General features: G+C 35.8%; 2 protein-coding genes across 5 annotated transcripts; both read right to left on the bottom strand.

The window, feature by feature from the left end:
• Positions 1 to 326: 326 nt before the first annotated feature.
• On the bottom strand, positions 327 to 19490 carry LOC133783233 (uncharacterized). Its single transcript, XM_062222779.1, has 10 exons — positions 19137 to 19490; positions 18242 to 18318; positions 18058 to 18135; positions 15757 to 15845; positions 1813 to 1903; positions 1477 to 1721; positions 1182 to 1397; positions 1020 to 1112; positions 841 to 945; positions 327 to 754 (listed from the first exon to the last, which is right to left on the bottom strand). The coding sequence occupies exons 5-10, from the start codon at positions 1901 to 1903 to the stop codon at positions 410 to 412; spliced, it is 1095 nt and encodes a 364-aa protein (XP_062078763.1). The 5' UTR covers positions 15757 to 15845; positions 18058 to 18135; positions 18242 to 18318; positions 19137 to 19490; the 3' UTR covers positions 327 to 409.
• A 172-nt stretch (positions 19491 to 19662) lies between these two features.
• Positions 19663 to 23185, bottom strand: LOC133783234 (beta-amyrin synthase-like). 4 transcript variants are annotated; one of them, XM_062222782.1, is made up of 6 exons: positions 22342 to 23185; positions 21166 to 21411; positions 20880 to 21065; positions 20343 to 20432; positions 20014 to 20211; positions 19663 to 19910 (listed from the first exon to the last, which is right to left on the bottom strand). In XM_062222782.1, exons 2-6 carry the CDS (start codon positions 21376 to 21378, stop codon positions 19773 to 19775), a joined length of 825 nt encoding a protein of 274 aa, XP_062078766.1. In that variant the 5' UTR covers positions 21379 to 21411; positions 22342 to 23185; the 3' UTR covers positions 19663 to 19772. The 4 variants fall into 4 exon arrangements, with proteins under 4 accessions (XP_062078766.1, XP_062078764.1, XP_062078765.1 ...); XM_062222780.1 differs by lacking the exon at positions 22342 to 23185 and adding an exon at positions 21708 to 22323; XM_062222781.1 differs by lacking the exon at positions 22342 to 23185 and adding an exon at positions 21947 to 22323.
• Positions 23186 to 24943: the final 1758 nt, after the last annotated feature.

Raw genomic sequence — 24943 nt, 5'->3', positions numbered from 1 at the left:
GATGACTTCATATTTCCGTATTTGTTTTTTTTCTAGCGACGACTTCTTTCCTATGTCGTCGCTAGAGGTCTCATACGTTGTCGCTAGAGATATTATTTATTTATTTTTAATTTGCTTTTTTCTATAATTATTATATATTTTATATGATTTTTTTTTTATTGAAACATAAATAAATCTAATAAAATTTTTTAATTTGCTTTTTTTTTTTATATTTATTATATATTGTATTTGATTTTTTTAATTGAAACATAAATAAATCTAATAAAATTTAATAATCATAAAATTTTATAAATATAATGTTCCAATAAAACAATGTAAGTCTAAATAAAGTAGAATGTGATATATAATATTTTTCTAAAGTCAAATTACATAAAGTATAAAGTCATAAATAATGTTCTCCAGCATCCTATTAAGTAGGAGGTGTCGGATCCTGACCATCACCTGGCTGAGAAGATCCAGAACCTGAGGCTCCACCAAGTCTAGCCATGTACTCCTCAACGATTCGGAGACGTTCGACCACATCCCGCATCTCTTGGGCAGTAGGGGGCGGTGACGGTGGTTGAAGTGTGTCAGTCACTTCACGTTCCGCGCTCGAGCGAATCCGACGACCAAGTCCTGTCTGATGGCCCCGACGGCGTCCAAAGACTGTCTCAACAAGGGCAATGTCGTCCACCTCAGTTGTGGCAGTACTCGCATTGGAGGTGGTCGTAGAAGATTGGGTCTGCTGAGTTTGACGTACCTCCAGCAACTTTTCCTGTATTATTGAATTTTTAATACAACTATTGCAAATTTACAAAGTAAGAAAAATATAAAAAATATAAAAAATATACAATTACTTACATAATTATCATGTGCTACTTGACTGACCCAACCTCTCCCTTCTTTATATTTAGTATCCATCCAAGTTTCTGGAACGCCTGAGAGATGGCCAGTTTGCATATTGCGCTAACATACAAAAATTATTTAGAAATTTAATAAAAATATATGAATTTTTTAAAAACTTTAATAAGAAAAAATACCTTCTTATAACGAAGTGCTGGCGTAGACTGCGATCCTTGGAAGCTATTTTGTTTTTGTTTTGCTCGATTCGCAGCATTAATCTCAGAGCGCCTCTACAAAATGACATTGTGTTAATTATATATATGTTATATTAACAAAACTAAATTAAAAAGAAATTTTACCTTCACTTCAGGTCGATCAAAATAATCAAGCGCTTTCTTCCATTTTTCTTCTACCAAACCATCAGGAGCATGTCTCCGACCATGCTTCTTTATGTGAGTAGATATATCATTCTTCCATTCTGAGTAACGATCAGCGCAAGATCGTTGAATGCCGAGAAGAATGCCACTTCGATGTTCTGCCCCATACCGAGTGAGACCAATATCGAATAAATCATCCTAAATTAAAATAAATCAAGTTAATTAGTCAAATTTAACATTAAATTCAACAAAATACAAAAGATAAGAAATAAATTACCTGTAGACGAGGAAATATTCGATCTCTAACTTCCTTTGGTACTTTATCCCATCGATCATAGTCGGGATCGACATATTGTCGAATGAGAAGGCCGATCTCCCGAGACAAATGGTGAGAATATTCACCAATTTCCTTGTACGTCTTTCCTCGAACATCCCACTCAAGGGGTAATGGTCTACCTAAGGCAGCCCTAGCCTCTCGGGTTGATATCCCTTTGTTGATGCCACGCCTTTTTATTGCAGGCACTATTATTTTACAATTGCATAATATTAAATTATACATTTATAGTTATAAGGTTAATTTATGAATAAATACAGTAGATAGTGCATGAATTACCTCTCTCACAGTCAGCCTCTATATGTGTTGGATCTCGAGGAGGATCTGCCCCGCCATCACCTCCGTGATGTCGCATTACCGCAGAAGACATCTAATAAATTTAAATATAATGATATATATATATATATGTGTGCATATAATAAAATGTTGACAAATAAAGATAAACATAAATAATATGGTTATCCATAAATAATATTATCATTCAATCTTTGAATGTAAAAATTACAACTTAATCATCACTATAATATTCATTATCACTATCATTCTCATTTTCTTCTTCTAAGTCCATCTCTTCCTCTTCCTCTTCCTCTTCATCGACCATCTCCTCTTCCTCTTCATCAACCATTTCCTCTTCCTCTTCCTCTTCATCTTCCTCTTGATCAACAGGAGTATCTACATTGACAATAGATGGCGGTTGATCTCTACGGCAAAAATTGATTTCTGGCAACGGACCAAGATCGACAAACAATTGGAAATCAGATGATATTGTGTCATGCATAACATCTATTTCAATGGGATCCAACTGTTCATCAGCTGCTGGGGTGTCCCACACATTTCTATGATGAACTTCTTCAACAATTTTCCAATCTCGGTCATTTTTCAAATCATCAAGATAGAAAATTTGTTTTGCCTGAGTTGCCAAGATAAATTTGTCATCTTTGTACCACTCGAACTTGGTAAATATTCTGGTTATATTATTTTCATTCTTCATCCTACTCTTGGTAGGATCTGTATCAAACCATTTACACTTGAATAATACAACAGAACAACCAGCAAGGTATGACATCACTATAACCTCTTCTAATTGCCCGTAGAAACTTCTGTTGTCTACTCCGGGAACTAAGATACCACTGTTTTGAGTTTTCAAATTTTTATCTCTATCATAGCACAAAAATCGAACTCCATTGACAATACACCCAGTGTATGAAGAAACAAGATTAGAGGAGCCGCTTGCTAAGGAGAATAACTCTTCAGAAGCTTCTGCAGATCCCGCTTGTCGAAGATTGTAAAGCTTATTGTAAAACCACATGGGGAACTCCTTTTTCTGTAATTGATCTAGGTTTTCAGCACCACTAGATAAAAGGATCTGCTTGTGCTCTCTACACATATAAAATATGAAAGACTTAAAAAATTTGAAAGATAAATGGAAGAGTAGATAAATATATTGTTAGTGTGATCAAAGTACTTACTGAATATATGGGAGAATCTCAACGCAATTGTTGAGAATGTACCACTCAGCAGTTTTTTTAAGTTCATCGTCCAAAGTTGTTAATGTCTTCTTACCGATCGGACGACCTTGAGATTGAAACACAGACAACTTCTTTGGTGATGGAATTGCATCAACATTTCTATCTGGACGATTAAACCTTGTTTCCACCCCTTTGAAGTACATAGAACAGAATGTCAATGCTTCATCGACGACATAACCCTCAGCTATGGAACCCTCAGGACGAGCTTTATTACGCACATAATGTTTCAATTTTTTCATGTATCTCTCAAAGGGATACATCCACCTCATGTGTACTGGACCTCCATCTATTGCTTCTTGAGGCAAATGTATCATTAGGTGAACCATAACATCAAAAAATGCTGGCGGAAAAATGATTTCTAGTCCGCAAAGAATTTCAACAATTGATGTTTTCACTTTCTCCAAATCAGAAACAACCAGAGTTCTAGCACAAATAATCTTGAAGAAAGTGCATAAGTCAATAATGGTCTTCGCAATAGGTTTTTCTAGGAATGAATGAACACCAATTGGCAAAAGACGTTGCAATATGACATGACAATCGTGGGATTTCAACCCAGTTGTAACGACCCACTAATCTAGACTATTTGGACCATTAACAAATCTATACATAAAACTTACATTTTTGCAGAAATACCATAATTTATTATAAACTTGTAGAAACAAAGGTTACTTTCATAAAAATAAGTAGGATATGGGTACCCATTGTCTTTAAGACAAAATAACTAAAAAAATAAAAAGAGTTACATAGAAAATGCGGAAAATACATTTAAAACCATAAAAGCATAAACAAGACTACATCCTCGAATCGAATAACGCTCGGCCCCTTGACTCCATTCACCATCGATACACATCCTCTAAGCGTCACGAATCTTTCCGCCTCTAAAGCTTATTTCCTGCACATAAACAGAAAGGAATGAGCCTAATGCCCAGCAAGGAAAATCTAACACATAGTCATAAACATAAACATAATTTCATAATAACGTAAAGACATATCATAACACATAATTCACTTATTATAATGGCCATTATTACTTGGGGTCCCATAGACTAAACAAGCATATGCCCATGGGATTAGTGGGGTCCTACTAGCTAAGTAGGTCATATGCCCATAACCCATTTGGGGTCTTGTTAGCCATATGGGTCATATGCCCAAGCCTACAGACATACACATATACATATCATAACACATTAATAACATAAAGCATATAGATAACATAAGCACATAACATATTAATTCTAGCCTATTTTCCTTACCAAAGTTACCGAGATTATGGACTGAGTTGGGACTTTTGGAACACTCCTAAAACCATAAGAAAGAGTGAGTCTAAAGAGAGGAGATGAAATGAAAGAGATGGAAAGACTAAACCATAAAAACATACTTACCAACTTATATGCTTAAGAGCTTGGATTCCCTAACCAAAATAAGAATAAGGTTAGGGGACTGAGTAGAAGGTTTTGAGAAAAGAAATAACATAAAATACAGAAAGGAACTAGAGTTTTGGGTTTACCTCAAAGATTGCAAGATCACTCTAACCTTCACTGAAATACTATAGAACTCACTTCCCAAAGTGTTTGATAAGCTTATGATGTTTAAGCTTATAGTTTTTCCCCAAACCAAGTGTTTACACTCTCACACTCACTTAACACTACAGCCTCTGAACTTAGAGCAAATGGTGAATAATGGCTGGGTACTAGGTCCTATTTATAGAGTTTGGGAATGAAAATATCTTGATTTTACTTGAATAAAAATAATGGCTTTTTAGGTGAAAATCATTTGAATAATCGTTCAGCAGAGGCTGAAGACTCGTTCAGAAGATGCTGGACTGTTGAAGGAGTTTGAATGGCTGAAGGGAAAGGAATTCAAAAGTATTTGAATTCATGCTGGTGGAGGCGATATATCGCCCCCTATAGGCGATATATCGCCTGGACCTTTGTTCCCGAGGCGACCGTGCATCGATTCGTGTTTTCCGTATCTACGTGCTGCGATATATCGCCCCCTATAGCTGCGATATATCGGCATACGCTGAATATTTAAACACGAATTTACACATTTTTAGCTGAGTTTGAATGGAGTAAACAGCCTTGACTAAGCCCTCAACGTGCTCAAAGCTGCTGACTGACCCTATACATTCAAACTTTTACCCTTATTTAATTTAATCCTCAAAAATACTTAATCCTTAATTACCATTCAAAACATGTGCTTAAAATCCTATTGGTTGATGTCTAAACCTTATAATATAATAATATAATCCTTAATATCAGTCACATTAATCAAACCTTAGGTTATACTTAATATTCTTAAACTATAGGTTAAACTTAGAAAATCTATAAGTACTACTATGAGTGTCCAAATAACTCCCGGTCTGAACCAAAAATCCAAAGTAACAAAGATAATGCTATAAATACTATCATACTACTATCTATCTTAGCTAAGTAAAGTTCTTGGACTCTACAATTCTCCCCTACTAAAAAGAATTTCGTCCTCGAAATTTACTTATCACATAACTCCGGATACCGGCCTTGCATGTCCTCCTCCAACTCCCACATTGCCTCGCATTCAGAACTATTGCTCCATAGGACTTTGACTATAGGAAAGCTCTTAGACCGTAACTACTTCATCCATCTATCTAGGATGCTAATCGGTCGTTCCTCGTAACTTAAGTCTTTCTGGAGCGCTATCGTATCGTACTTGAGGACGTGAGATGGGTCTGACACATATTTGCGTAACATCGAGATGTGGAAGACGTTGTGACTATCGGCTAATGCTGGCGGTAGGGCTAGTCTATACGCAACTGTTCCCATTTTGTCCAATATCTAAAAGGACCTAAGAATCGGGGACTAAGCTTGCCTTTCTTTCCGAACCGCTTGACACTTTTCATAGGAGATATCTTGATCTCCAACTTGGAATTCCACATCGCGTCGCTTGGTATTCGCATATCTTTTCTGACGGCTTTGAGCAGCCAGCATACGCTGTCTAATAAGCGTTATTGCTTCTTGAGCTTGTCTAACAGCTTCGGGCCTTAGAAGCTGCCTTTCTCCTACCTCGTCCTAGTGCAATGGTGATCGGTACCTTCGTCCATATAGCAACTCATAAGATGCCATTCCGATCGTTGACTGGTAGCTGTTGTTGTACGAGAACTCGATCAGCGGTAAGTACTTGTTCCACGATCCTCCGAAATCAAGTATACACGCGCGTAGCATACCTCTAAGATCTGAATCGTATGCTTAAACTGCCCATCTGTCTGAGGATGGAAAGTTGTACTAAGGCTTAACTTAGTACCCATATCTATCTGTAAGTTTCTCCAACATTTTTGACGTAAATACTGATCCTCTATCTGACATTATCGTCTTGGGGATTCCATGCAATCGTACAATCTCTTGGATGTAGATGTCTGCATATTGGTCTGCCGTATAAGAAGTCTTAACCGGCAGAAAATGAGCCGACTTGGTTAGTCTATCTATGACTATCCAAGCATAATCATGCTGCTTATTCGTCTTTGGCAGACCCGTCACGAAGTCCATGGCTATATCGTCCCACTTCTATTCCGGTATGCTAAGCGGTTGCAATAATCTTGCAGGCCGCTGATTCTCTGCTTTCACTTGCTGGCATACCAGACACTTAGATACATACTCCGCTATGTCCTTCTTCATCCCTGGCCACCAATAGACTGCCTTGATGTCATGAGTCATCTTGGTAGACCCTGGATGAACTGAGTACAGAGTATTGTGCGCTTCTTCTAGGATCGTCTTCTTAATACTCTGATTGTCTGGCACGCATACCCGATCCTTATATCTCAATAAACCTTGACTGGATATTGAGAAATCTGTAGTCTTGCCTTCTCTGACTGCATCCATGTGCGCTGTTAGTGTGTCATCATGCCTCTGACCAATCCGTATGTCCTCTAACAGATTCGATTGGATAGACAAGTTAGCCAGCTTGCCTACAATCACTTCTATTCTGGCACTAATCAGCTCCTGCTATAACGGCTTCTCTATTCTGGCTAAAGCTGCTAAATTTCCATAACTTTTCCTACTAAGTGCATCGGAAACTACGTTCGCCTTCTCCGGGTGGTATAGGATTTCGCAGTCGTAATCCTTGACTAATTCTATCCACCTGCGCTGCCTCATGTTGAGCTCCTTCTGCGTAAAGAAGTATTTTAAACTCTTGTGGTCCGTATAAATCTCGCACCGTTCTCCGTAAAGATAATGGCACCAGATTTTCAATGCAACGACCACCCCTGCCAACTCCATATCGTGAGTTGGATAGCGTTGTTCATACTCCTTCAACTGACGTGAGGCGTAGGCTATCGCCTTGTCATTTTTGCATCAACACGCATCCCAATCCTAGCTTTGATGCATCGCATTAGACAACGAACTTATCGTCGGGTGTCGGTACACTAAGTACTGGTGTTGAGCAAAGCTTATCCTTAAGCAACTGGAAGCTTTCTTCACACTTATCATTCCAGTTAAACTTTTGTTGCTTCTGGGTCAGGTTGGTGAGTGGAGTGGCTATCTTAGAAAAGCCCTCTACAAACTTTCTATAGTAACCTGCTAGCCCTAAGAAGCTTCTTACTTCCGACGCGTTCTTTGGTCTAGGCCAATCCTTCACGGCCTCTACCTTCGATGGATCTACTGCAACTCCGTCTTTCGATAAGATGTGCCCGAGGAACGCCACTTGTGAGAGCCAAAACTCGCATTTCTTGAACTTCGCGTAGAGTTGATGCTCCTTCAATCGCGTCAAAATCATCCTCAAATGTTCCTCGTGCTCTACTTCATCCTTGGAGTATACTAAGATATCGTCGATGAATACAACGACAAATTTATCTGAGTAATCCTTGAAGACTCTATTCATTAAGTCCATAAACGCGGCTGGTGCGTTAGTAAGACCAAAAGACATAACCAAGAACTCGTAATGTCCATAACGAGTCCTAAAGGCTGTCTTAGGAATATCTTCTCCCTTTACCTTGAGCTGATGATACCCGGACTGTAAATCGATCTTAGAAAATACAGTCGCGCCTCGAAGTTGATCAAACAAATCATCAATTCGAGGTAGTGGGTACTTGTTCTTAATCGTTACTTTGTTCAGCTCATGATAGTCTATGCACATTCGCATACTTCCGTCCTTCTTCTTCACGAATAGTACCGGAGCTCCCCATGGTGAATGGCTTGGCCTAATGAAACCCAAGTCTAGGAGTTCTTGTAGCTGCGTCTATAACTCCTTGAGTTCCGTAGGTGCCATCCGGTATGGTGCCTTAGAGATAGGCTCGGTGCCTGGTACTAATTCTATCGTGAAGTCTATCTCTCGAGTTGGCGGCAATCCTGGCAAGTCATCGGGAAATACCTCTGGAAATTCTTGTATAACTCGAACATCTCCATCCTTAAGTGGCGTCTCCCTTTCCACGTTCGTGATGCTGGCTAAGAACGCTTGACATCCTTTCTCTATCCTTTGTTGAGCTTTGAGAGATGACACTAACGGGGTGCGTAATCCTGAAGCTTGTCCCATGAAGCATCGTCTCTGGCCGTCAGGAGTTTCGAACATCACCTTCTTGCGTTTGCAGTCGATCGTTGCGCCATGCCGTGCTAGCCAATCCATGCCTAGTATTACGTCGAAGTCCTTGATCACTAGCTCTATCAGGTCTCCTTCTAGTTCTATGTCCTCAATCTTGATCGGTACGCCTCGTACTGTTCGTGATGATAGAACTACTTTGCCCGAAGGCAACTCGGTCACAAACCTAGTTCTAAATCTTTCACTAGGTTTGTCTAGTTTTTCTATCATTTCTAACGAGATCTACGAGTATACAGCTACCAATCAAGTGATACTAGAACATATACTATCGAGGATAGGATTTGACCTGTAAATCCTTAGCATGGGTTCCTCCTTGGGTCAATTCAAAGACTTTGGTCTGGAACCATCGTTTAATCCTTCTTCTCCTCACTAACATTCATCAGAATCCTTTCTATTTCGATTGCCGTTTCTAGAACATTGGCATAGGTAGTGGTTCCCAGGTTTGCTAACTTAACCCCTAATTCCATCTTTGGTCTAAGTCCTCTTGGTCAACCTCGTAAAGTCGGTTGGGACCAACTCTGGTGCAAACTTGACTAATCTGTTGAACTGACGAGCATATTCTTCTACCATTAGCGATGACTGCCGAGGAGTAATACTTCTTGTGGAACGGCTCCACAAATCTTGTCCATATCATGGTGGTGACATCGTTAGTCTGCTGAACTAAGTCCCACCATATTCTGGCATCCTTCCTGAGTAATGACGAGACGCAGGATATGCGGTCCGTATTACTGAGGTTCATGTGCGTAAGAATTGGTTTTACATTCCTTAGCCACTCTTCTGCCTCAAAGGGGTCTATAGTCCCTTCGAAGTTTGGAGCGTGCTGCTTGCGGAGCCTTTCATACACTGACTCCATATTCGGTACTGGATGTGGCGCGTAGTTCGTCACTGGGCATCCCCCATATGGACCAACTTGTTGGGGTGCTAGGGCCATTTGTTGTAGCTGCGGCTGCGGTTGCGGCGGAGGCTGAGGCTGAGTCTGCGCCTGTTGACGTTGTTGCTGCAAGAGTTCCTCGACTTGTTGTCGCCGTCTAGCGATTTCCGCGGTGTTGTCAGCTGACGGTGTCGGCGCGTTGCGGCTAGTAGTAGCACGCACTCCTCTTCTGCGAACTGGAGGGCATCATTGGTCGTTGGAATCAACGTTGGAGGCGTTTCCGTTGGTGCGTGCAGATCTTCGGAGCGACATCTTCACCAAAATTTCTAACAGTCGAGAACTTGTTAGAACTTACCCTAATAGGCTCTAAGGCAAAAACTTATTCTAAAACAAACATATCTCGGACCTATTTATTATGACTTCTTATGAAAAATTATATAGGTCTTTATTTATTATTAGAGTGGGTTTCTATACTTAGAAAAACAAGTCATCTTTATTTTCTAGGTGTGTTTCTAATCATCCTATATGACTTAATTCTCAGGCTCGAAACTTATCTTTGTTCCAAAGTTAACCATATTGAGGGAGGGCTGGGATCAGTAAAATCGTTCCCACTACTAAGGCCCCCTAACTCTCAATAAGGAAACTTGGTTCATTGATTTGTATCCACCCTCACTGAATTTGGTCATTATTCATTTTATTTATTACTTATTATGTTTGCGAAAATAAAATCAAACTCATACATGATAAAATAACAGGAAATTAATTTGGAAAAAGATTTTCACTTATTACAATCATAAAATAAAGAAATAAACAAAACAAACAATGAAAAACTAGCTATTCTAAAAATCAGGATCTTCTACATCTGATCCTTCATCTAGCATATCATTATCTATCTCCTTATAATCATCATTGTCTTGAGCCTCAAAATTTCCTCGGGGAAGATTCAAGAAGATCCTATGTTGTTGCTCATTAGTGAATTGAAACTCTAAATCATAGGTGAACTTAAGTATGAGAGAATAATATCTTAGGGCTGCTTGTAAGTCATCATCATTATTTATATTCTCCCATATTTCTTCTAAAGTTAAAATTGCTGAAGGAAAATCTTTTAAAAGCCTAATTACTAGGACATATTGTTCTGCAGCTCTCATCATGATTTGCTTAGACTCTTGAAGGTGACCTATCTCTTTGTGGAACAAGATCAATCTTCGAGTGATCTTTTCTAGTGCTCCTACGGTGTTTCTTGGCTCCCTTATTCTTTTTAAAGCCTTAATGACTCGGATATCCTCATTGCTTAAAGCTCCATTCATTCTTAACTGAAACATAAACACTAAAGTCGTTAGCTATACACATAGACAAAGTAACTTGTAACTTGTAACTTAAACACTTACTTGGCGGTCCGATTCGGAGCTTTGAGCATGTGTATCGAGGAGAACTTCATGCGAAGGAACCGTTTGCTCTGATACCAACTGTAACGACCCACTAATCTAGACTATTTGGACCATTAACAAATCTATACATAAAACTTACATTTTTGCAGAAATACCATAATTTATTATTAACTTGTAGAAACAAAGGTTACTTTCATAAAAATAAGTAGGATATGGGTACCCATTGTCTTTAAGACAAAATAACTAAAAAAATAAAAAGAGTTACATAGAAAATGCGGAAAATAAATTTAAAACCATAAAAGCATAAGCAAGACTACATCCTCGAATCGAATAACGCTCGGCCCCTTGACTCCATTCACCATCGATACACATCCTCTAAGCGTCACGAATCTTTCCGCCTCTAAAGCTTATTTCCTGCACATAAACAGAAAGGAATGAGCCTAATGCCCAGCAAGGAAAATCTAACACATAGTCATAAACATAAACATAATTTCATAATAACGTAAAGACATATCATAACACATAATTCACTTATTATAATGGCCATTATTACTTGGGGTCCCATAGACTAAACAAGCATATGCCCATGGGATTAGTGGGGTCCTACTAGCTAAGTAGGTCATATGCCCATAACCCATTTGGGGTCTTGTTAGCCATATGGGTCATATGCCCAAGCCTACAGACATACACATATACATATCATAACACATTAATAACATAAAGCATATAGATAACATAAGCACATAACATATTAATTCTAGCCTATTTTCCTTACCAAAGTTACCGAGATTATGGACTGAGTTGGGACTTTTGGAACACTCCTAAAACCATAAGAAAGAGTGAGTCTAAAGAGAGGAGATGAAATGAAAGAGATGGAAAGACTAAACCATAAAAACATACTTACCAACTTATATGCTTAAGAGCTTGGATTCCCTAACCAAAATAAGAATAAGGTTAGGGGACTGAGTAGAAGGTTTTGAGAAAAGAAATAACATAAAATACAGAAAGGAACTAGAGTTTTGGGTTTACCTCAAAGATTGCAAGATCACTCTAACCTTCACTGAAATACTATAGAACTCACTTCCCAAAGTGTTTGATAAGCTTATGATGTTTAAGCTTATAGTTTTTCCCCAAACCAAGTGTTTACACTCTCACACTCACTTAACACTACAGCCTCTGAACTTAGAGCAAATGGTGAATAATGGCTGGGTACTAGGTCCTATTTATAGAGTTTGGGAATGAAAATATCTTGATTTTACTTGAATAAAAATAATGGCTTTTTAGGTGAAAATCATTTGAATAATCGTTCAGCAGAGGCTGAAGACTCGTTCAGAAGATGCTGGACTGTTGAAGGAGTTTGAATGGCTGAAGGGAAAGGAATTCAAAAGTATTTGAATTCATGCTGGTGGAGGCGATATATCGCCCCCTATAGGCGATATATCGCCTGGACCTTTGTTCCCGAGGCGACCGTGCATCGATTCGTGTTTTCCGTATCTACGTGCTGCGATATATCGCCCCCTATAGCTGCGATATATCGGCATACGCTGAATATTTAAACACGAATTTACACATTTTTAGCTGAGTTTGAATGGAGTAAACAGCCTTGACTAAGCCCTCAACGTGCTCAAAGCTGCTGACTGACCCTATACATTCAAACTTTTACCCTTATTTAATTTAATCCTCAAAAATACTTAATCCTTAATTACCATTCAAAACATGTGCTTAAAATCCTATTGGTTGATGTCTAAACCTTATAATATAATAATATAATCCTTAATATCAGTCACATTAATCAAACCTTAGGTTATACTTAATATTCTTAAACTATAGGTTAAACTTAGAAAATCTATAAGTACTACTATGAGTGTCCAAATAACTCCCGGTCTGAACCAAAAATCCAAAGTAACAAAGATAATGCTATAAATACTATCATACTACTATCTATCTTAGCTAAGTAAAGTTCTTGGACTCTACACCAGTAATCTTAGTGTCATTTTCAATCACATTCTTCCTTAGATTAGATGCAAACCCATCAGGAAATTTGACTGATTTCAAAAATCGACAAAACTTATGCCGATTTTCAGGAATAAATGTGTATTTCGCTGCCGGCTTTTCCATTCGACCATTTAACATTCACATATGCAATTCTGGCCTTATCTTCATCTTCTCCAAATCTACTCTAGCGCTAATTGTATCTTTGGTCCTATTTTCCAACCCGACTATTGTGCCAACTAAGCTGTCGCATACATTTTTCTCAACATGCATGACGTCTAGGTTGTGTCGCAACTTCATATTGGCCCAATATGGGAGCTCAAAGAAAATGCTTTTTTTACGCCAACCAACTTGCTCTTTTGTGCGTTTCCTTTTTTGTCCACCGTAGCTAACATGCTTACCAGGAAGAGATTCAGGCATAAAATTCATTTGTGTGAAAATAGCTTCAGTGCTAAATTCCTCTGGAGGTGGTCTTTTCTCAACTGAACCATATAACTTCTTCTTTTTTCTAATTTGGTGTCCCATTGGTAAAAAATGTCTGTGACCGTAAAATGCAACCTTATTTTGCAAACGAACTGATGGTGTTGATACATTGCAAGTAGGAAAAGCAGTGTAACCTTGACCACTCCATCCAGAAAGACTACTCCTCGCTGGAAAATCATTTATAGTCCACAATAAAGCTGCTCGAAGCTTAAAAAAACTACCATCAACAACATCTCGAGTCTGAACACCGTTCACCCATAATTCCTTCAGCTCATCAACCAATGGCCTTAAGAAAACATCAAAATCTTTTCCAGGTGAATGTGGACCAGGAATTAATAAAGTCAACATAAAGTTAGTCTCTTTCATGCATAACCACGGTGGCAAGTTGTAAGTCGTTAACACAACCGGCCACATGCTATAAGACAAACTCATATTTCCAAAAGGATTGAATCCATCAGCAGCCAATCCAAGACGCACATTCCTAGGTTCCATTGCAAACGTTGGATTGCTCCGGTCAAAATCCTTCCATGCTTTCCCATCTGCAGGATGCCGCATGATACCATCTTCTTTAACACGCCCTTCATGATGCCATCTCATATGTTGAGAAATGTGTCTTGACGCGTATTTTCGCATCAACCGAGGGGTCAATGGAAAATAACACATAACTTATTGGGCCACTTTCTTCCCCTTGGTATTTTTATCCACCCAACGATCCTCCCCACAAATTGGGCACGTGTGTTTTCCTGCATTTTCCTTCCAAAACAATGCACAATCATTCTTACAAACATGGATTGACTTGTAACCCAAACCCAATTTCCTCATCAACCTCTTCGCCGCATAATGTGACTTTGGTATCTTATTTGGAGATGGGAATGCATCTTCCAACAACTCCAAGATTCCATCAAAAATTTTGTTAGGAATTTTCCCCAACACTTTGAAATGCATCAACTTAGCTACGAAATTCAAAGATGTGTATTTGTCACACCCTGGGAATAACGGAGACTCCATCTCGGCAAACAAGTCATTATAGTATTGGCTAGTACCTCTGCATTCTGATGCTGGTGGTATCTCATCATCAACCTCGTTCTCATCATCTTCACAATTGTTAGGTTGTGCTATATCATTAAGAACATCCATCATCTCGTCCTCGTGACATTGGTGGACCACTCTATTGGTCGGTATTATTTCCTCCTCTCCATGCCAGTACCAATTTGTATAACTTCGTAGAAAACCATTCTCAAAAAGATGACTTTCTAACACACCAATCGGTTGCAATTCGATATTAAGACACTTGTTACAAGGACACTTCACTAGTCCCCTTGTATCCACAAATTGTTGAGCTCTCTCAACAAATGCAAACGCTCCAGCAACATACTCATCCGAAAATTTATTTGAATTATTAATCCAAGTCTTGTCGATCGACATTCTATAGGACACTGCACAGTGTAAGAAATTATTAATTATTACACTGCACAGTGTAAGAAATTATTATTTGAATTATTATTTTTTCAATGAATTATCATGTTTTACAAATAAATCATCAATAACTTATTAGATTAAAGTTTATTAATTAATAAATTAAGTGAGTAATTAATAATCAATTTAATTTCAATTTTATATATAATTTAGTAATTACTTTTATTTGATTTAATTATTTGTTTTATTATACTTATTTTATTAATTATTACCTTTATTGGTTATTAAATTTAGTAAAAAATTTATAAGTTTATGCATATTGACCATTTATGATTATTATTTGTTGTATAATTTTATTGATTCACTCTTTACTACTTTTTTCTTTTTATTTTTTTTAATGAACGCAAATTGCTTGCTCAGAGTTGATGTATGGTACATATATACATAAATTTCCCTAAAAAAACACACACATGTACCATACATCTTAATTAGAAATATATCATATTTTTTCTTGGGTAAACCTGACTCCATATTTCTTGAGGAAAAATAATTGCATCAAGAAAATGGATAGACTATTACAAAAGGATGGGAAGTAATTAAAGAAAAATAACATCACAAAGAACAACAAATATACATATTATTCTGAAAAACTCAAAACTTGTAAAAATAGTAAGACTTCTTTTTATTGATAAAAAACAAATATATTATTTTAAATAGGATTAAATATGTGTAAATATCAATCTAGTTATAGGTAGCTATAGCTTAAACATATTGTATTAATTGCATGGAATTAGATTAACCTCCACTTAACTCTATATTGGGTTCTATTAGAACAACATATATTTTTCTACATACATTAAAGTTTTACAAAAATTCAATTGAAACATGTATTCTCTTAAACTTATAACACATAATGAAAAAAAAAACCAAAATAAACAAGCCTAAATACAGAGAATAAACACATTTGAAGAGTAAATACCTCAATAAATCAATCAAAATCCAAAGTCTTTCGTTATAGAAAATCCTGCAAAACCAAGCTCTTGCTCAAATTGCAATCAACAATTAATCCTGAAAATTAAAAATGCAGTGGTTAGTCAACAGAGTACAAATTAATAAAAAGAAGAGTAATGCAGTAGTGATTTATTATGTGGTTTGGTGTTGTTACATTTCGTTAGTTCAAATTAATTAAACCCAAGATATTGAAATTTGCTTCAGCATATGTGTATATATAAGTATAACCTTCTTCACAAATAATCTCTTCAAGAAAGTAAAGAATGGCTTGAATCATTCATTCATGCATGCATGCATTTTTCCACTTTTTTTTTCTGAAGTGAACCCCATCTCTCAATAGAGACAATGACATACAATTCATTAATTAGAGGTAAAATAACAAACTAACTAGCTGAGGAAGAAACTAGCACCAGTCCAATGAAAACAAACAACAAAACAGTATAAAAAACAAATAAGCAGCTCAAAACAGACCCAAACAAACAAACAGAAAAATGAAAACCTCCACACAAGCCAACTACACTCCAACCATTAAAAGGATTCTCAAAGATCAAACAAAAAATGAGCCACACTTGCAATTAAAAAAAAAAAACCACTTTAGTATTCACTCTTTTCTTTGCTACTACATGAAAAAAAGAGAAAGGAGAATTGGGTTTCAAAGAGAACCAATACCCCACATCACACCAAACCTCACTTATGCCATTTTTCTTTTAAAGTTTTTATTTTTAACATGTAATGTCAAAGGGGCTGCTGATTAATGTTGATTGATTTCTTTCCTTAAAAATAAAAATGAGATAACTAAAAACACATATGGAAGTTTTGAAATATAAGTAAACTCATAATTTACTCAAAAACAGTTTCAATTCTTTCAATTCCTCAAAGCATCAAACTCAGCAGTATCAATTAATTCAGCTTCAAAAGAAAAATACCAATCCAATCCAATGGTGAATGCTTGTCGTTTGAAGGCAAATGGTTTTGCTAATTATTATTCTATGACTGTCAAGATAATAAAATAAGCTGGTTGACCCAAAACTAATCAACTCATTCAACATTAATTAATCAAGCAAGAAATTTCAATATTGTAGCTTATTAAAAGTGGTTAGTCAACAGAGTACAAATTAATAAAAAGAAGATTAATGCAGTAGTGATTTATTATACCAAGCAATATATATATACCAAGTAATAGATGGGTAGTTTTGTTTCCTGTAATACTACAACCAAATATTTTAAAATGTCAAACAGTAGCAACTAAACATATAAAACACAATTACGATCCAAAGAAATCATTTCGAAAATGCATGTGAAGATATCAAGTTCGAGTTCATAGTTTGCCTTGCCTCACCACAATAGAGTCGCTTACATGTTTTTCTTCACACAAATTTTGTCATAATAATGCAAGTACTTCTTTTTAGATTGATGTACTACACATATATTTATTTAACTTCTTCCATATTTTATGTTCCTCTGGCTCTGTATTGCTCTTTGATTTCTTACTTAGTTTGTGTTTACTAACTGTTTGACAAATTGCTTTAACTAGCGTCTAGGAGTGTGTATTTCTGATATTGTACTGTGTTAGTTGTCATTGCAGGAACTTATAATCTAGATAAACTACCAAGTTTTCATATATATATATATATATGTATAAGTATATATAAATCTTTAAAGGAATTGGGAACTTAATATTGTGATATTGTTTAATGAAATGACAAACTGAGAAAGTAAATTTGTTGAAACTTGAAACAGGCAAAAATGGCAGCATTAGGCAAGAACTCTCTATATCTCTCTCTAATCCCTAATAACCAATATAACAGAGTCAAACTCCATAGTAAAGAAACTGAATTCTACTAAATTAGCACCAGGAAATTCTCATTCGAAAACTCAGTTAAAGAGTATACAAAATTAGCTCTGCTACTGCGACCAGTACAAGTAGTGATAATAGATTATATCCATGTCTCTCTACTAAAAGATGACAATAATGCAAGTACTTCTTTTTATATTCTTTTTCCTTTATTCATTGGCACCTTAAATGGTTAGCTAACTAGGAAAAGGGAGAGAAAGAACTCATCACGTAAGAATTGTTGCCAAATTACAGCAAATGACTGAGACATTATTATAAGCATCAGAAAAACTAAAACCCACGTCTAGAGAGAGAAATGAGTGAACAGAGTTCTAGCATGAACGGTCAAGCTTACTTAAACTAATACATTATTATAAGCATCAGAAAAACTAAAGAGGAAGCAAGATTGATGAGTCGACCAAAGAAAAACCTTACCAGATAGACAAATCCTTCAGCAGCTTGAACAATGGCTTTCATTCGATCATTAGGAGTAGTGGGTGTGGTTAGCAATACCTTTGAAGCACACAAGAAGATGCAGGTTAATTTCATTTAAAAAAAAAAAAACAGAACACTGTATCTATCCAAATGAATGAAAAATCGGAAGGCCAATAAGACACACCAGTACAATATTCTTTTTCAGAGCTTCCTTTCTTCAATTATCAGTCTCTTCTAATGGAACATCTGGGACTACAAGCCCTGCAAACATCAAGAAGTGCAATAAGATATATAACAACATAAACAAAATAGTTGTCCTTTTCAAAGAGATAATGAAGAATTTAAATCAAAATATAAGACAGTAATTACTTAAAAAACTAAAATTCTCAATTTCCATATATGCACATTACTGCATATTCTTTGAAAGAACCTTCTTATAATTTCATAACTCCATTTATGATAGTGAAAAGCGAAAACCTATTGGGTTAGCAATATAAATTCACCCCTAAAAATCAAGAATATTTCAGAGCTTATAAACTTAGCTACATGACAATAAACTACAAGCAGCAAAGTGTGCCACCAAAATTAATTTACTAAATGATTTAATTAACCATGTAAATCTGAGCAAGGACGACCAAGAACTTAGAACTTTCTATATTTACTCTGCATATAACAAACTCTACTACCATTCCTCAACTCCATCAGTATCAATTCAAAAGCCTTATATTTCTACACACTCAGAGCCTAGCTAAGCCAAGCAAAGGCAAATAGAATCACCGTATATATGTACAGGGTCCCATAAAAGAAGAAAATGAAAAATCCCAATGTAATCCTAAATCTTTAGTCAACATTTACATATGATAGTTTGATTCTACCACAGGAATCAAAAGCACTGAAAAATGCACTTTACCCAAACAAGTCCAAAACAGGACATACACATGCAAAACAGAGAGGGTGTCACAAAAGAATATATATATATATAAAAATGAACTGAACAATACTAATAATAAAAAACTAAATACTTATATATATATATACCGTATAACTAAATATTTATATATATATATATATGTATGTACCGTAGATGGAGATTCTCCGATGAAGCTTGGAGGAACCGTACGTCTCCGGCGGCTTGGAAGAGCCACAGACGGCGCTTGGAGGATGGGCTTTTGTGCGATTGGGGTTCTCACGGTTTGGGGTTTGAGTTCTGAGAGAAGAGAGAGAGGAGTTTGGGGGTTTCGGTTTGGGTTTGGGTCTGAAAATAAAGGGAGAGAGAGTGAGGAGTTTGGGTCTGAGAGGAGGGAGAGAGGGGTTCGGTTGGGGTCTGAGAGGAGGGAGAGAGGGGTTCGGTTGGGGTCTGAGAGGAGAAGGGTTTGGGGTTTGGGGTCTGAGAGGAGAAGGGAGCTGTTTGTGTTTGGGGAGTCGGTTTGCTTAATCTGAACATAAAGGGAGAGAGAGAGAGAGAAAAGTCAATAAAGGAGGGAAATTAATTGCTTTTCGCGCGAACAGGGGACGCGTGTATGAAATAACCTCTAGCGACGATTTTTTTCATGTCGTCGCTAGAGGTGTCGTCGCTAGATACTGTTATTCTTGTAGTGACAATCATAAAAAAAAGTCACGCCGAAAACTATTCATGGGTTGAGAAACACTGATAGCCTCATCAATAGGGTTTAAAATGAAGCCCCTATGGAAGAATTGTCTATAGAAAAATTGTCCTATATATATACACTAATTAACAACAATAGTTCTATAAGAAAAAAGTGTAAACCTGGGCATATGGTAAGAAAAGAAGGGAGAATCCAAAATTCAGGAGGCATGGGGTTGCATCCAGTCCAATCAAAAAGACCAAGTATCTACACAAATGAGAGAAATCAAGATATAATAAAAATGGTTTTATATAATTGATGAAGAAAATCCATGATCAAGAAGGATATATATTTAGAGAACAATTAATACCGAAAGCCAAGTCTTTCCCCAAGAGGGTATATATGTTACACCACCATGGTCAAGAATCCATTGTCTGGCTCTGGCACAAGCATTGTCTTGACCACCATCTGGCCCTTCTCCTAGTATTCTCATGCAAATGTAGTTGAGAGTTGTGCCAAACATAGTGCTGTGGCCCTCTATGTGCAGTCCCCATCCACCATCTTTGTTCTGAGAGATCAATATATAAAAAAAACTAAATACAAATACATAATAGAATTTGTCCAAAAATGAGAAAAACTAAATATATATATATATATTGTCATTTGATTAACATATATATAAATTCCAAGTTTATTTACCTGATGGTAGTATATGTAGCGGAGCATTTCTTTGCGATGCTCAGCAGTGAATGTGATATTAAGATGACCCGTAATATAAAGACACATAACCTATACATAAATGGCAAAGTTTGTAATAATTGACTGATATATATATATATATATATAAAATATTTACATTTTTATAACTAAGAATTCTGAAAAGTTACCACACATAATAGTACTACCAATTACGATGATGTGATAATATAGTGACTTGGTATAGTAAGTCACTAATAGGTAAATATTTCTTTTCCACAATAATTTTGAATTTAGTTTTTTTTTTCCATAATTAATATTGTTTCCAACCCATAAAAGACACTAACTATATTTAGAAATTTATATATATTTGAAAAATGAAATTTTTTTATATTTTTATAATAAATACATGTTTTTTACTAGGTAACACTTCCAAAAACTTAAAAAGATCAAAATTTAATTTTATAAATATTAATTAACAACTATAAATATAAAGTATTAATCTTAATCCAATGTTTAATATTAAAGTAACTATAATACCAATGGAGGAAGGAAGAATAATAAGCCAGTATTTTCAGCTGGCCAATGTCCATCGCTAGCTTGCAAGGCCGAAAGAAAGTGCACAGCTCTCCTCAAAGTAATTGTAGTCTTTTCATATGAGATCGCCTCATCATCCCCAACTTTAATACCAGGGATTGTTTGTTTGAAGTTTTTCTCTTTCAAGAACTGCAATGATTTAAATTAATAAATTGTATGTTTGTAATTAAAGTTGGAAATTTTCATATATAAAAAAAAAACTAAAACTAAAACTAAAACAGAGATGAACCTGCATCCGCCAAAGGAGGTCACTGCTGGGCTTGACCTGAAAGCGATTGTTGTAGAAGTTAAGGCGGGCAGCTTCGACCTCTGCTCGGTCGTCGGGAGTGCCGGCGTTGGGGTCGAACTCCCATATCTGCCTCCCTACAAAGTTGTTCGTGCTGTATATATATCTCTCATCACTACTTATTCCACCCTCGCCTGCTATCTTCAATCGCCACATTTCTATCTATTAATAGTATTCTTTTTCCTTCCACTACAACATAATAAAAATGAAACCATAATATATAGATGAACAAATCACGCATGCGTGTTATATATATATATATATATATATGTAGACACTTCAAAAGATTTCAATTTTCTTCTAAATTCAGTTGTACAACAGAAGAAAAAAACAGTAATCCAATATTCGACAAAACTATATTCCAACATGCAATAAAAAAGGAGTAAATAAGTATTATCAGAGACATGCCAAAACAAAAGTTGGTTGTAATATGATGATTATTAAGAGAAGAGAATAATAGAAGATATATGAAAGAAGACAGAGACATATGCCAAAACAAAAGTTGGTTGTTGTTGAAAGGCAGGACTAGGATTGTGATTGTAATTGCATTTCTATATCAATGGGTGCCTTTTTATAGGTTAAATGTTGAGTTGAGTTGACTTAGTTGAGCACTCCCAAATTTTGTTTCTCCAGAAAAAAATAAAATAAATAAATATGGGCATTCGCCAAGTGTTTGGTACAAGTAAAAAATGAACTTAATTGTCTGTGCTGTATATATATCTACCATCTCTCTCACTATTTCCACCTTCATCTGCTATCTTCAACCGCCACATGTCTCTATTAATTCCTCTCCTGATCGATCTTCTTCCACTACAACTGTCCCGTACGACAAGTTTTAATGACAAATTTCAAGTACATTTATAGAAGATTCAAAGTTGAACCAATGGCACCTTAATTCTTAATTTCCAATTCAAAGCTCTTTTTCTTTGTCATCTTAATAAAGAAAAAAAAAATTGGAATAAGAAAGAAGAGAAATTAATAAAGAGAAAAAGATCTAGACAAACTAATAAAAGATTGGTTGCAATATGATGAATATTGAGCGAATAGAGTAATAAAAGTTGAAAGACGAAAATGATTGATGATGATATACAAAGAGTGGCTATATAACAGCAAGCATACCAAAGCAAAAAGGCGAGAGCTGTGTTTGAAAGGAAAAAAAAATTCTGTCCACCCTTTTATAGTTTTTTTGGGTCATAAGAGTTTATTTCAAAAAATGGTATTTGCAGTATAAATACTTAATATTTTCAGTTGTATACATTTATATAGCTAATTTTTTTTTTTGCGTCGGCAAAAATACCTAACTTTACATTTCCCACTTTAGTAACTACCAATTCATCTAAATACACTTAGGGCTAATTGAGTTGCCACATGTCACTTTACAATTCGTCAACTTCATAGTTTTTTTTCAAAAATATTATTAATTAATTTTTAAAAAATAAATAATAAAAACAAATTTTAAAAATAAGTTTTTTTATCTTTTATCTTTTTTTTTTTCTCTCAGTGATCCTCTTTCTCTCCTTCTCGATACATCAAACCCATATTTTTTATTCTCTTCTTCTTCTCCAAATCAAGCAAGCCAAACACTTTGAAGATGTCGCACCTCAATCATTCAAAATATATATTCCCAAATCAATAAAAAAAATAGAGTTTACTAACAAAATCTAAAAATCTAGGTCTTTTGTAGCCAAGACTCTTCCATCATAGGCAGCCTCCATTGACGAACCCCCCAACACTTTGAAGATGTCACACCTCCTCACCTCTCACCCAAATGTGAGTTTTGATCGTAGATAGTCGATTTGGTGGAAGAATCTCTCAACTGGGTTTTTGACCCAAATATTTTAGTGGGTTTCATAAACAGATGAAGAAGAAAGTTCGTGGGAGAATAAATTGTTGCACCTCCTCCTTGCTTTATGCTCCGCCCAGCTCCAAAATAGGAGAGAAGAAGAAGAAGAAAAGATGAAGAAGAAGAACTTAGATTAAACGAGAAAGAGAGGAGAGAAGGATTGAAAAAAAGTTTAAAATTTATTTGTTTATTTTAAATTTTGTTTTGTTTTATTTTATTATTTTATTATTTTTTAATTTTTTTAATTACATTTATTGTTGATTAGTTTTTTTTTAATTTCATTTTTTCTGGTTTTAAAATCAAATAATAAGATTTTTTAAAAAAATAAATTTATGAGTTGGACTACTAATACATTGACACGTGGCATCCTAGTCAGCTCAAACAATATTTAATGGAGATGGTAGTTACAGAAGTGGGGAAAATGTAACGTTCAGTATTTTTGTCGACGAAAAAAAAATTAGGTATATAAGTGTATAAAACCGAAAAATATTACGTATTTATGCCGCAAATACTCCTTTCAAAAATAAATAAATTGACTTTATACAATTTGTTGACTGTTAAGAACATACTCTAACTAAAATATTCTTACATTAATGATGTAATAAACAAATAAGTAGATCTTATGCAATTTGTTTACTATTAACAACATACTCTTACAATAATGACATAATAAATAAATAAATAACTTTGATGCAATTATTTACTATCAACGACATACTCTTACAATAACGACATATAATAAACAAATAATTTTCATGCAATTTGTTTACTATTAAAATACTACTCTTGCAAAATTTATATATATATTCCCTAGTAAAAAAAATAGAGCTCTGCTAGGGTTTTCTTATGCTCTCAGTTCCGAAGGGCCTTTCTTGATTTTGCTTTCAAGTGCGTGATTATGGATGATCTTGTGAATCGAACACGTAATCTTCATGTGGTTGATGAAGATGGTTGGGATATTGATGAAGGTCTGAATTAGAAAGTTCAGAAATGTTTATTGAGGGGTCGGCTCTGTTCTAATAGAGGGTTTAGTCATAAGTTCCTGAAGACGATTCTCTCTCGGATTTGGAAGCTCAAGGATAAGAATTGAGAAATTAAGATCAGGGAAAAGTACCCAAATGCTATTTTGTTAGTTTTCTCTTTCAAGAATGAGGTTTTGAGAACTCAAATTCTTGCTAAAATGTCATGGTTCCTGAATAATGGTGTCTTAATCTTTGGTAAGATGGAAAATCAGTCTGCCTCTTGGAAATTCGAGTTGAATTATTTCCCACTCTGGGGTCGAGATATTGGAGTGCCAAATAAGTTCTTGACGGTGAAAAATACACAGCGATAGTCAGCTATGGCGGGGGAGGTTATTGAGGTTCACAATAAGGATTAGACTCATATAATCTTGAACAACTATTTTCGATTCAGGGTGTGCATTACACTCGATAGACTAATATGTCATGGGTTCTCATTACCGGTTAGGGATCAGAACAAATGGATTCCTTTCCAATATGATAGGTTACCCTTTATGTGTTTTAGATGCGGAGAAATTGGACATGATTAGAAAAGTTGTCATAAGGACATTGTGACTCGGCTAAACTCTTCTGGGCATTCTGTTCGGGTTTTTGGGGATTGGCTTCTTACTGATACACATTGGAATGAAACTGAGGTGGGAAAATTAGTAGAGGTAAAAGATCCCTCTGAGGATATTGATGGTGTTTCGGTTATAGAGAATATGCAACAACAATTGGTTGGGAAAGAGCAGATTAAGATGTATCAGATGAGGGACCCCAGTGGGATAAAGATGGATACTCAGACAGAGAGTCGAATTCCGATGGAGAAGGAACCCAATACTCAGGTGCTGGAGAGTAAAGAGATTTATCCAGATACCAT

The sequence above is a fragment of the Humulus lupulus genome, chromosome 6, assembly GCF_963169125.1.
Source record: "Humulus lupulus chromosome 6, drHumLupu1.1, whole genome shotgun sequence".
In the NCBI taxonomy this organism is placed as follows: domain Eukaryota; kingdom Viridiplantae; phylum Streptophyta; class Magnoliopsida; order Rosales; family Cannabaceae; genus Humulus; species Humulus lupulus.
Note: the sequence above shows the minus strand (reverse complement) of the source record. Positions and strands in the feature narration are given on the sequence as shown.